The 12,831-nt window shown below is 40.8% G+C and overlaps 1 protein-coding gene across 2 annotated transcripts in view; it reads left to right on the top strand.

Annotated features, from left to right (window-relative positions):
* The window catches only part of LOC121740466 (poly [ADP-ribose] polymerase tankyrase), a 116,180-nt gene that overhangs the window by 52,220 nt on the left and 51,129 nt on the right, over positions 1 to 12,831 (top strand). For both annotated transcript variants that reach the window (XM_042133162.1, XM_042133161.1), the window contains exons 5-10: positions 7,639 to 7,783; positions 8,496 to 8,604; positions 9,518 to 9,606; positions 9,792 to 9,920; positions 10,785 to 10,908; positions 11,117 to 11,263. In XM_042133162.1, the coding sequence (XP_041989096.1) occupies positions 7,639 to 7,783; positions 8,496 to 8,604; positions 9,518 to 9,606; positions 9,792 to 9,920; positions 10,785 to 10,908; positions 11,117 to 11,263 (743 nt within the window). The remainder of the gene's footprint in view (positions 1 to 7,638; positions 7,784 to 8,495; positions 8,605 to 9,517; positions 9,607 to 9,791; positions 9,921 to 10,784; positions 10,909 to 11,116; positions 11,264 to 12,831) is intronic.

Genomic DNA, 12,831 nt, shown 5'->3' with positions numbered 1-12,831 from the left:
CTGCACCAATTTTTAGAGATGCAAATATGAATGTCACTCGCGTTGATGTCTGGTCACAGGAACCGCTGGAATCTATGTACACCATTTCATCGGAAAATCCTTTTAAAAATAATCTCTTCATAATTGGAGTTATTATGACGATCACCATAGGATCTTCTTTAATCAGTACATGAATTCCTTTATCAGTAAAGGAAGCCAATTGGTTTTTCAAGACGGTAATAACATCGCGATCTGAACGTCCACCTAAATTTGTTTTACGCCATTTATCGTATAAATATCTAATATGACGATATGTAGGATTTTTTTGAGCATTAGCGACAGTTTTACTACCTTCAGAATTTAACACGATCATCTCATGATAGTGCTTCGCAATGGTGGGGGTCATACCTTGCTCGAAGTATTCATGGAACTGTCTTTGCACGGCTGGATCGCATCGTAAATACTTGTAAGCAGACGCAACGTGGATTTTATGCGAATGGTTAAAACAAATGTCAATAATAGTGTTTAATCCTTGTTTCAAAAAGGCGTCGTTTTTAATTGTATTTCTGTTAGTTTTCTTAAATAGGAAGTTTACTGAAGCTTTGCATTGAAAATTTCTTGATTTACCATGTTTTTTATTGAATGATTAATGCTGACAACCATACTGTTTACGGAATTCATATCGCTTCACAGTAGGACTTCGCTTGACAATCCAATTTGTGTTCGAAAACTTGGAGAATTGTTGAACAAAACGCTTGCACTGTTCGCGCGGCGAATCGTTCTGCAGTGATGGCAGTTTGCACTGACTTCTTGCGTTAAATGTCTCATTAATTCATTATTCACATAATTGGTTTGTAAAATCGTAAATTCTATACACTGCTTCGCTAAGAATGTTTTTAACTTCACTTCACACATGTTTGAACACTCGATTGGCAAGTAATTGTTTTATTTGTGAAAGAATAACCTTGACACGTGCGTAATTGCTAATTAGGTCACGAACACTGACAAAAAGGCGTCAAGGTCGCAAGCGGCGCAAGTTTTAGAAGACAAAGCAGGCATGATAGCGCGCCGCGCGGGAATAAAAGAGATAAGATATTGTTACGTGCTAGGGTTCGAGGATTTGGAGAGAAAGACCTGGTGACTCTCTTGAAGACTTTATTAACACTGCACTAAACACTAGGTCACAACACTAATCACTAGGTCAAATCACTAAGCACTATCACTGTCCTAGGTCGTAGCCAAGTCGCAGGTTTCACTGGTTCACTCACTATTGATCACTTGATGTCGCCTTGAAGATCGCTCTGATTGAACTGACTCCCGGGCCTGCCTGCGGCTCTTTTTATATGGCGAGACGAATTCCAGAAATTTCCCGATTCACGTAAACAAGTAAACAACCGTGGGAAATTTCTAGGAGGCTCGGGCATGTACTACAATAAAACTGCCGTCCTTGCGATAAGTGCAGTAAGTTGAATTTAATTTAGACCTTATGGACTCAGTCATAAGGTCTAAATTCAAACACGCTAACAAATAAAGGGTAAACACGTAAACAAACATTGGACCTTCCTAGAAGGTTCGAGTATGTACTTGCGCACCACGTGTCCGTATACCATGTACCGTAACAATATGTCTGCACTCGCATGCATTTTGCTCTAAATTATCGATGCCATATTACATACTACACCAGACGCCGAAAAGTATGGACGTCTGGACTCGTATGTATTTTGCTCAAGTATTTTAAAGCAAAATGTATTTCGATTCAGACACGCTCTGAATAGGTATACAGTTTGCTCTTCAACTATAAAGGCAAACTGCGATCGAACTCAGAGCAACCCCGGTCTGGGTCAGTATACAGTTTGGCAATACGCGTCCCGGCGCCGCACATAAGGCCAGATTACGTATTTACGACGACAAAAACAAAAAATTTCGATATCACAAAACTTAACCAAAACGTACAATACAAGCTGTTTATTACCCATTGTGTATTGTCCCGCTTGAATTTGCTGTAAAAAACAAAAGGTCTGCTCCAACTCGTTCAAACTTGTCGCGCGATCTCTCGGACATCTGTTCGCTGAGTCAGTTGCGCTCGAAATCTAACGGAGTAAACACGGTCGTTTTTTTGTTCTGTTTTAAAGTTGCAACATTTTTAGCATGGAGATGGAAGCATCAGGTATGTACTTTATGCTGTTACACTTTACTTTTATATCAAATGTAAATTACGTGTCAATAATATTGGTTTTCTAAAGGACAATTTTTTTTGTATTCGATGAATATATTTGTTCACGTTTCTAGAGTTTCAAAAAAAGTTCCGCAGAGTTCCCCATTTTTTTTCTATTGCTAGAGTACTGTACATATTTATGATTATACGCAAGGACTGACTGGGTCCACCCCTTTCCCCTTTTCTAAACTGGAGTCCATTCTTTGCAGGTAGTCGAGATGATCCTGCATTACGAGTACGGAAGATAAAGAAAAATGAACTTTTTATAGTGTTAAGAAATGAACAGTTTTGTGGTTTTTCGTCATTGAAGTGTAATGAACGATTAGTAGACTATATAGTGAATAAATTTAGTATTAGTGAAGTTTCTGAACAATTGTCAAAACATATAAAAAATGTCATCAAAGTGTTTGTAACGAAGCTTTTGACGAAATGGCGTGACTGTAATTATATGTACGAACGTTTTAACAAGAAGCATGTCAAATGGTTGGATGGAGACTTGGAGTTCTCGGAAATGGACACTACATCTCCAACTCTTTCAGTACCACCACCACCTACCTTATCAGCGATAAAACAACGTGGCAGACCGAAAAAGTTGTTCGCTGATAGTTCCGAACGGAGTAAACAGAGAAACGTTAAGCTTCTTGTTTCGAATCTCAGTTCAGAGCAACTGTGCTCAGCCGCAGAATCAAGCTTAATTAAATCTGGAAAAAGAACCGCAGCACAAGTGGTAAAATTAACCGTTGACTCCACCCCAAAAAAACTAAAAAAAATGAAACAAGTTCATGATACGACATCTTCTGCTACTATAACTCCGTATACTCCTGATGAAGCTCTCGCTCTTATAGTGGATCTTGGTCTTACAAAAGAGGATTACATAACGATGCGACTTGGAGCAAAAAAAAGAGGAGCGGATATATATCCATCCTATCACGTGGTAGCAGAGGCAAAGAAGAAATGTTATCCTGTAAACATTAAAATAACAGAAAATGAAGCTTCGGTACCAGTACAAGATCTTTTGGATTTAACGATACAAAGACTTGTACAAGTGCAGTCAGAAGTTATCTTACAAAATACACCTACTAATTGTAATAACATAGAAGTGTTTTATAAATGGGGGCTAGATGGTAGTGGAGGTCATAGTATTTATAAACAGAATTTTTCCAACAATTCGAACTATGCTGATTCTAACATAATTTTGTGCACAATTGTGCCTCTGGAAATGTCCATAAAGGACGGAAGCAACAAAAAAATATTATGGAAAAATATGACACCATCATCCACGAGATACAGTCGTCCAATTGCATTTAAATTGAAAAAAGAAAACAATAGTAATATGAAAGAAGAGTATGCAGAAGTGGAAAATCAAATTGTGCTATTGAAGCCAACAAACATTGTGTTAGGAGATAAAGAAATAAAATTTGTACATATCCCCATATGCACTATGTTGGATGGAAAAACAGTTAATGTTTTGACTGACACATCAAGTACGCAAGCATGCAATGTTTGTAAAGCTACTCCAAAAATTATGAACAATCTTCAAGAAATTAAGAAAAGATTTTGCAACGAAAGTACATATAAATATGGCATTTCAGTGCTCCATGCATTTCTTAGATGCTATGAATATTTATTACATATTTCTTATAAATTGAAACTTAGACAATGGCAGGCTAGAGGCGCAGAAGCGCAAAAAAAAGTCAAAGAAAGAAAAGACAAAATAAGAAACGATTTCTACAAACGAATGGGCCTTGTCGTAGATCAGCCGAAACAAGGAGGAGGAAACAGTAATGACGGCAATACCGCAAGACAATTCTTCAAGAATCCTTTGTTGGTGTCCCAGATCACTGGCATTGATAAAGAATTAATTGAAAGGTTTTCTAACATTCTTTCTGTTATTTCATGTGGGCACTACGTGAATGAAGAAAGCTTTGAAGAATATTGTTTGGAAACAGCAAAAAGGGCAGTCACACTTTACGAATGGTACCCCATGAGTGCTAGTGTGCACAAACTGTTGATACACGGAGCTGCCATAATAAAATATCTACCCTTGCCTGTTGGTCAGTTGTCAGAAGACGTTCTAGAAGCAGGTCACAAGACCTACAAACATTTAAGGCAATTTTACTCCCGAAAAACATCAAGAGTCAATACTAATAGCGATGTATTCCACTGGATGCTTGTATCCTCGGACCCAGTGGTGACAGATTGTCGAAAAAAACCTAAAAAGATAAAAGGGAATTACAATCAAACCATAATAGGCATGCTTAGATTGCCGACGATCAACATAAATGAAGAGGTACATGATGATGATGATGATCAAGAAGAGGTATATGATGATGATGATGATCATGATGATGAATATTTTTTTAATATTTATGATTTGGATTTTATATGTGTACTTGTATATAAATAAATGATAATCGTTTAACTATAAATTGTTTAATTTTTTCAATAAGAGTATGTATTGAGAGGAAATCAAATCGAGTTTCTATTAAATATAAGACGGATGGCCATTTTGTAATCAATTGTAAGTTAAACAATAAGTAAACAGACAATAAATATTTTTGTCGCCATAATTATGTAATTTGGCCTTATGTGCGCCGAGGGGAACGCTTCAGTTTGCCGAAGCGTTCCCTAACTTTGGTGGAAGTCCGGTCCCTTCTGAGGTAGACCGGCCGTGGAGGGAGTCCTGTGTTTGTTAGATCCGGGACATTCCTCGTTTTTGCGGCTGAAGGCGAACCGCAGGTGGTTTTAGTGAGTTACCTAAGATGTAATGGAAACTCAACACTGAATAAAATCCAATCATCAGCCAAAAAACGTAAACGTAACACTATATTATATAAATAAAATAAATTAAAATAAATAACACTATAAAACACTGTAGTTGTCGTCTTATTTCAAATTTGAATGTCGTACATACAGGAGGCAAGAGACGCTCAAAAATACAAATAATCTGTGTTTAGACGGTTAATTAAATTCACCTAGTATTTTATTAACCGTTCAACACATATACCTATTTGTAAGGATTGAAAACAAAGTAGAGTACTTACTCACATCTTCTGGTAATGTTGCACATTAGTCACTCAAAACACAAACACGTCTTCACTTAACGGAAACTAGATGTAAGATATTTTGATTTACCTATGTCACACTTGACAGTACACTGATATTTTTTAGAAACACAACCAATATGATGTTAGTAACGGTAACCTGTAACTAACTTCAGATCAGTGGGGAACGAATAGAAAATCTAGAAGTGTCTATCGTCATGCCATCTGGTGCAGATTTAAAATTGATGCAATCTGTGGCAGAAGAAGTGAATGCATTCACTTCTCCTGCCAGGGATTGCATTGATCTGTCATATGACGATTGGATTTTGGAGCCCGGACCATAGAGGTCTACAACCTTGGTAAACAATGCTTTAGGTGCTTTAAGTGCAGTTCAGACTTAGTTCTTGAGGGTTGAGTTGAGTGTTGTTGCCCAGTCTACTAAACCTTGTAGGTTCTGCCTTATTAAGCTTCATTGTTGCAAACCCTCATATACTAGCCCGGCTAAAACGCCCTCTGACGAGGCGAGGTAATTAGAGACCTATTAAAGTGGCATAACTCCTCGTTGACCTTCAGTGCCACAAAGCCTGGAGTGGCGGCTACCGATCTTAGGGTAAATTTGTACTTGATGCCCTTCCAGGCAGGCGCGGTCTGAAGAGGGGGTCACAGGGGATATGACCCCCCAAAATCTAAGGTCAAATTGAAAAATCTCAAAATCTTGCCCATTAATAAAAGGAAATTTCTAGTAAAGTTATCCTATAACAGCGATACTTTGTTTTTGTGTGACCCCCTCCAAAACTTCAGGCTGCGACCGCGCCTGCTTCTAGGCCTGTGAATCGACCTTTTTATGTTCTTTAATCTCTTCTACTCTGTCTGCCCTCGCCACTGGTATAGTATTGTTTTCGTTGAATGCGACATTTACATTCCCGAAACTAATTTTGTCACATTTTGTCGTTATTGGGTTAACCGGAAATGGCTGGGATTGATTTATGACATTTTCCTTGTTCTGAGTGTTTTGAGTGTAAAACTGGCTAAGATAATGAGGGAGTTGTGTTACGTAGTTAGTATTATAACTCACCTGTTTTTCTAGGTTGTTGAGGCGCTCCGAGGAACGCCAATTCTTACGCCTAGGGCGCTTGTTGGGAGGCGGCGAGACAAAAGAATCGTCCTCCCAGGACGACGAGTCCTCACTCTCATCGCTCCGCGTGTACGTATGAGCGTGTTTGGACCTCCTCGCCTTCCACCGCACGGTCTTCCTCCGGCATTCACCAAATTAGGAAAATGACGACAAATTGGCACAATTGACTCACATGTGCGTGATTTTACGGAGTGTGGGGAAATTGCTATTAATTCTTTTAGGATGTTTTTTTTTAATGGAAAACGCGCCGTTATTTGTTTAGAAGCTTCTACATAAAAATTTAAACACCTGAGTTTGAAAAACTGAAGCTGTTCACTTGACAATCCTCCTTTTAAAATTGTGTCTATTACTGAGACACCACAATAAAGGTCATTGATTGGTTTGAAGTTTCGTGGATTTGTGAAATCGACATTTTCAATGACCGTACATCTTAAGTAATTACTGTTTATAAAATTATCATACAGAGTCATGAGTGTTTCTGTGATTCTAGAATATAAAATATGAATTCGAGGGTTTTCTGCCTGCGTTTCTTTTGTTAAGTTTTTTGAAAATGGGTAAAACAAAGTCTAAAAACTGCAAAAATAATAGTGTCACTTTATCATTCATTTTCTGCAAGATGTTTTCCGCGGCTAATAACGCATTATTATTTTGGGTAGCATCTATAAAGTAGAGCCTTAACGCGGAATACTGTAATTCAAGTACTCGCTTTACAACCGCATGAACAGAGAGCCATCGTGTTTGTGAGGGGTGCAGCAATTTATGAGCTTTTAAATCGCAGAACGTCTGAAATTCCTTTAGATCTGCCTCTCTGTTAGGGCTGTTTGAAAAAAAATTATATAAGTACGCCTCGAATGAAATCCTCAACAAAGCGGGGCAATTTTTCACACGCATAGGAGGCACACAAATTATATGAAGGCACTCCGAGTCCGGCACAACTCGAAGAACCTGCTTGAAGAAAGAGTAAGGTGATCGATATAATATTCAATCAGCGCGAGGGAAATAGCAAAACGCCACCGGTAACTCTCAAAAATTCATCACTATCCCCGCGTTCCACTTGACGTTAAAAACGATCAAAACACTCAAAATAGGAAGCATTTTGAGCGTTTTGATCGTTTTTAACGTCAACCGGGTACCCGGGGCATATAAGGCAATGTCGAGGATGTCTCATTATCAATTAACATAATATGTGTTTCAAGGGCATAATATAATGCCGCGCTGCGTCTTATAGGTCTCTAGGTGTTAACTAATCCTTTTCTATTTTCCAGCGGCCTAGTGCCCCTCCACAACGCGTGCTCGTACGGTCACTACGAGGTGACGGAGCTGCTGGTGAAGGCTGGTGCTGATGTGAACGCCACCGACCTGTGGGCCTTCACGCCGCTCCACGAGGCCGCCAGTAAAGCGAGACTCGAGGTAAATTGTTTAAATTTTGCTTGTACAAAGTTCCAAAACATTAAAGACGGTATAAACTAAAAAAAAGGAATTTAATGTCGCTGAGAGTTGCAATGATCATTTACTTAGCGCCTACACAGCTAGTAATCTGAAATCTATAATCTACCTAGCTTTGAGATGACTTCTGCACCTCAAAAATTTGTAATAGTGTCTACTATTTTTGGTGAACTACTTACAGTAGTATTATGTTGTGTATAGTGTAACGCCTCCGTGGTCATGGTTAAGAGCGTGGCTCTTGACTCGAAGGTCGTGGGTTCGATTCCCGCGCTGGAAACATGTTATTTCCAAGTTTGGTTAGGACAATGCAGGCTGATCACCTGATTGTCTGACAAGTAAGATGATCCATGCATCGGATGGGCATGTAAAAAGTCGGTCCTGCGCCTGATCTCTCGCCAGTCGTGTCGGTCTTGAGAGTATGAGATCCTGGGTTATGAGAGTAAAGGAATAGAGAGTGCTCTTGTGTACTGCGCACACACTTGAGCACTATAAAATTACTCCTGCGTACCTGGCCTGGTTTCAATGAAACCGGCCACCGTCACCGAATCGGTGTGGGGAGTATTATTATTATTATTATGTTGTTGTATGTAAGTTAATAAACGATCATCCGCCTGCCCTAAGCCTTCATTGCAAAGGTTTTTTCTGTTATTATATTAAGCGTCGTATTAACTTCCAGGTATGTTCCCTCCTACTGAGCGAGGGCGCGGACCCCACTCTCCTCAACTGTCACGGCAAGTCCGCGCTAGACGTCGCTCCGACTAGAGAACTGAGGGACAGACTCGCGTGTAAGTTAAATATGCATTTTATAGGACACTAGCTGTTGCCCGCGACTTCGTCCACGTGGACTTCAGCGCGCGATGTTAACAAAATTGGTGTCAAAAGCTTTATAAAAAAACCCTGGTACCCCTTAAATCAAAACAGCTGTACAGTGTGCACATAATATTTGATATTTTTAAATTAAATTCTATATTTTATGCCAAAATTTAAAGCTTATTTAACCCCTCAATTACACAACTTTACCCATAAACTATTTATCATTGATAGGTTTAAGGTTACGTCCGCGTCACTGCATAGATACTTTATACATATACATAGATAGAGAGTACTGAGTTATTTAATAACGTAGAATTGAAATAACAATCGAAAAAAAATCAAAACTTGAACGTAAGATGATACCACCTCTTAAAGAAAGACTTTTGAGCAAGCGTCAGCGCGATGTAGGAGACGCACGGCGCCATCTATTATGAATTTTTGGAACTAACTTAATTTGAACAAATTTACGCATTTTCACCCCCTTACAACCCTTTTTTTCCAATAAAAAAGTAGCATATGTCCTTTCTCAGGCTTTAGACTATCTGTATACAAAATTTCATTACAATCGGTTCGGTAGTTTTGGCGTGAAAGCGAGACAGACAGACAGACAGAGAGACAGACAGAGATACTTTCGCATTTATAATATTAGTATAGATAACTCGTAAGATTGTATTTTAAGCACATATTTACACCTAACTAAAATTTATTAAATAACTAAGGCGTCCTCCACATTAGGCGTGCGCGAGAGAACGCCGAGTGCGTGCCGCGAGCTCGACGCTTATGCAGTGCGCTCGCGGCATGCTCGCGACCCGCCTTATACTTTTATTAAGAATGTCTCATACAGGGTTCACTAGCCAATGTCTAACATTATTTTATTTGTTGCAGTTGAATACCGAGGGTACTGTCTTTTGGAGGCGTGTAGATTAGCGGAACCAACGAGGGTCAAGAAACAACTCTCGTCTGTGGGACACCAGGTACGAAATACAACAGTTTGCGTAATAATGACGCGATGTAACTTTACTGGGAGTGTTTCCGATTCAAAAGGATGGTCCCTTGACGTTCCGACATTCTGTAAAATTGGTTGCTGGCCATTGTTGAGGGCAGTATGATAATGTGATTAATGCTATATAATTCATAATATAAGTTTATATTTTTACAGGACGTGAGCGTGGCCATGTCGCTGACCACACCCGAGCGCGCGGCGGAGCTGGCCAACTTCCCGCACCTCGCGACCGCCGAGCGCCCGCTGCACGCCGCCGCCGCCAGCCTCTACCCCAAGCGCAAGCAGGTACTGTAAACACGGGTCGCGGACGTGGGCGTGGCCATGTCGTTGACCACGCCCGAGCGCGCGGCGGAGCTGGCCAACATCCCGCACCTCGCCAAAGCCGAGCGCCCACTGCACGCCGCCGCCGCCAGCCTCCACCCCAAGCGCAAGCAGGTACTGTACAAGCGCGTGGCGGACGTGGGCGTGGCCATGTCGCTGACGACGCCCTAACTTTGCCCAAATGGCCCTAAGTCTCACTAACTTTAAAAGCTAACGCTGAAGTTTATAATTTAAGCAACAATTTAATATTATGCTGCTGCTAATTAAATAAAACAGGTATGGGCTCAGGCGATTGATTTGAAGGGAGAGGTATTGGCTGTTAGTTTGGACATTGCGAAGGCCTTTGATCGGGTTTGGCACAAAGCGCTTCTATCAAAGCTTCCATTATCGGTTCCCTGAGAAATTATGCAAGTGGGTCTCAATTATGGAAGCAGCAAGGTGGGTGGGTAAGTAATTTGTTTTCTTAGCAGACAGAAGCATAAAGGTCGTAGTTAATAGTGAATGCTCTGATCATGAGTCTGTTGATGCTGGTGTCCCTCAGGGCTGTGTGTTATCGCCTACCCTATTAATACTTCATATCAATGACATGTTACAAACCAACGGCATTCATTGCTATGTGACGTGATGATAGTACAGGTGATACCCTATATACCGGCTCCCCTCATATTTCTGGGCTAAATGTCATTGAAACGAACTTATGTCTAAAATAGATAATTCTTTGGAGAAAGTCTCTAAATGGGGTAGACGTAACTTAGTCCAATTCAACCCCGTCAAGACACATGTCTGCGGCACTCACCACAAAATATCTATATTAAATTTCTTTTACAGGTTATGGAAATTCTAATAAAAAAGGGAGCGAGAGTGAACGAGAAGAACAAGGACGGGCAGACGCCGCTGCACGTCGCCACAGAGAACTCGCATCTGGACGCCATGGACCTACTGCTGAGGCATGGTAAGTGTATAACCGCGTAGGAACCACGTAGAAGTCATCGCTTTTATCGTTTACTCACGCACGAGGTCATTTCAATCTCGCTTCCACAGCTTTATGCAATTGGCAAATATTCGTGCCCAAGAGAATTAGGTTCTCTTGGGCACGAATATTTGCCAATTCCATAACGCCGTCTCTTAGATTTTGCCTACTTATGATGATGATGTGGCAGGTGCAAAGGTAAATGCAACGGACGGTCGCGGCGAGAGCGCGCTGTCGCTGGCAGCGCGGCGCGACTCGGCGGCGGCGTGCCGGCTGCTGCTGGCGTGCGGCGCCGACTGCCGCGCCGAGCCCACCCCAGACCTGCCACCTCCCGACGGTGAGTTTAGGACCTACAGTATTTTTTTTTTACTTAACTCAGACCGCAACGCGACGCGTAAATGCATTTCTGTATTTGTATTAAATTAACAGACGACAATTATTGAAGTCTGTCAAATCTATATTCTATACATATAAATAAAATTGGAGTGTCTGTTTGTAATATTGAAAGAACCGTTTTTTACTAAATGCATATGAATGTATATAGGGTACAGAACTACAGACACCAAAACAACATTTTTTACAATTTTTGTCTGTATGTCTGTCTGTCTGTCTGTCTGTTTGTTCCGGCTAATCTCTGAAATGACTGGTGGGATTTTAACGGGACTTTTTTAGGCACATAGCTGACGTATTCAGAAATAACTTAGGCTCCTTTTTAACCGACTTCCGAAAAGGAGGAGGTTATATTTTACTTTTTTTATAAAGGAGCCTTAAAAAGGGGATTTTTTTCTTTTTTATTATCTTTGTTATCACAATAATTTGCTGACACGTACGAAGTCGCGGGCAACAGCTAGTCTATAATAATTTAGAAATGCATCTACGCGTTGCAGTTTGAATTGACCGCAACGCATAGATAAGTAAGCTGCATTTAGGTCTGCATTGCATCGCTTTTATCTCGGGCTTTGTGCGCGGCGACCGAATCAAGAAATTCCATAACGAAAAAAAACCTAACACCCTCCACTCCGATCCGGTCGGTGTGGCGCTGCCGAGCATCGTCAAACGTCGTTTCAGTTCTTCAGACTTCGGCTGTGTGCGTGCGACTAGACGTATGTGAATTATAATTGCTTACGTTAATTATGCTGTGCAATATCTTTACCGCGGCAGTCTCCGAGTGCCACACGTTTTTTTTCTTAGCCTATACTGTATCTTTGGGCAAAGGCCTCCCCTGCAGGCTTAACATAGCAACATTAGAAACGAGAAAGAATGGACATACTGACAGATTTTAGTGACAAAATGGCGGATTTCTTTTGTCTAACTGTCACTGTGTCTATTCTTCCGTAGAAAGAAACTGCTTATATGGTGACCATGCTAAGCCTGCTGGGGTCTTCCGTTGTGCTCCTGTGCAGTTGTACAGTTGGAGCCGGGCAATTTATGTTCTCGGATATAAGCTTGTGTTGTACGGGCAATGGGCATTGACCCGTACAATTAGGTCGCGAACTAATTATAAAATATTAAGCATATACGGCACCTACCCAAGTAACCCAACACGTTATTTGACTACCAAACCAGGGGCCAAACGGGAGAAATGTCGTTGTTAGAGCAGAGGGGTTAGTGCGAGTTTTATTCGATCATACGCATCGAGCGCGTAAACTGCGAATTTATATGGGATCAAAGCAGTATCCACATTAGCCAGTAGATGGCGCTGCTTTGCTTCCGTATAATTCGCGTTAACGTGCTCGATGCGTATGATCGAATAAAACTCGCACTAACCCCACAGGACGCGGCATTCTCGTCCGATTGTTTGAGTCTCAAAACAGTTTCGTAGTAGGCCAAGTGAATCTTAAGAAAGAGTCGAACTTCGACTCAACTACATTTTTTAATTTCTTCCGATATTTTGAATATCAAAAA

The sequence above is a fragment of the Aricia agestis genome, chromosome 3 (assembly GCF_905147365.1).
Source record: "Aricia agestis chromosome 3, ilAriAges1.1, whole genome shotgun sequence".
Classification (NCBI taxonomy): domain Eukaryota; kingdom Metazoa; phylum Arthropoda; class Insecta; order Lepidoptera; family Lycaenidae; genus Aricia; species Aricia agestis.
Note: the sequence above shows the minus strand (reverse complement) of the source record. Positions and strands in the feature narration are given on the sequence as shown.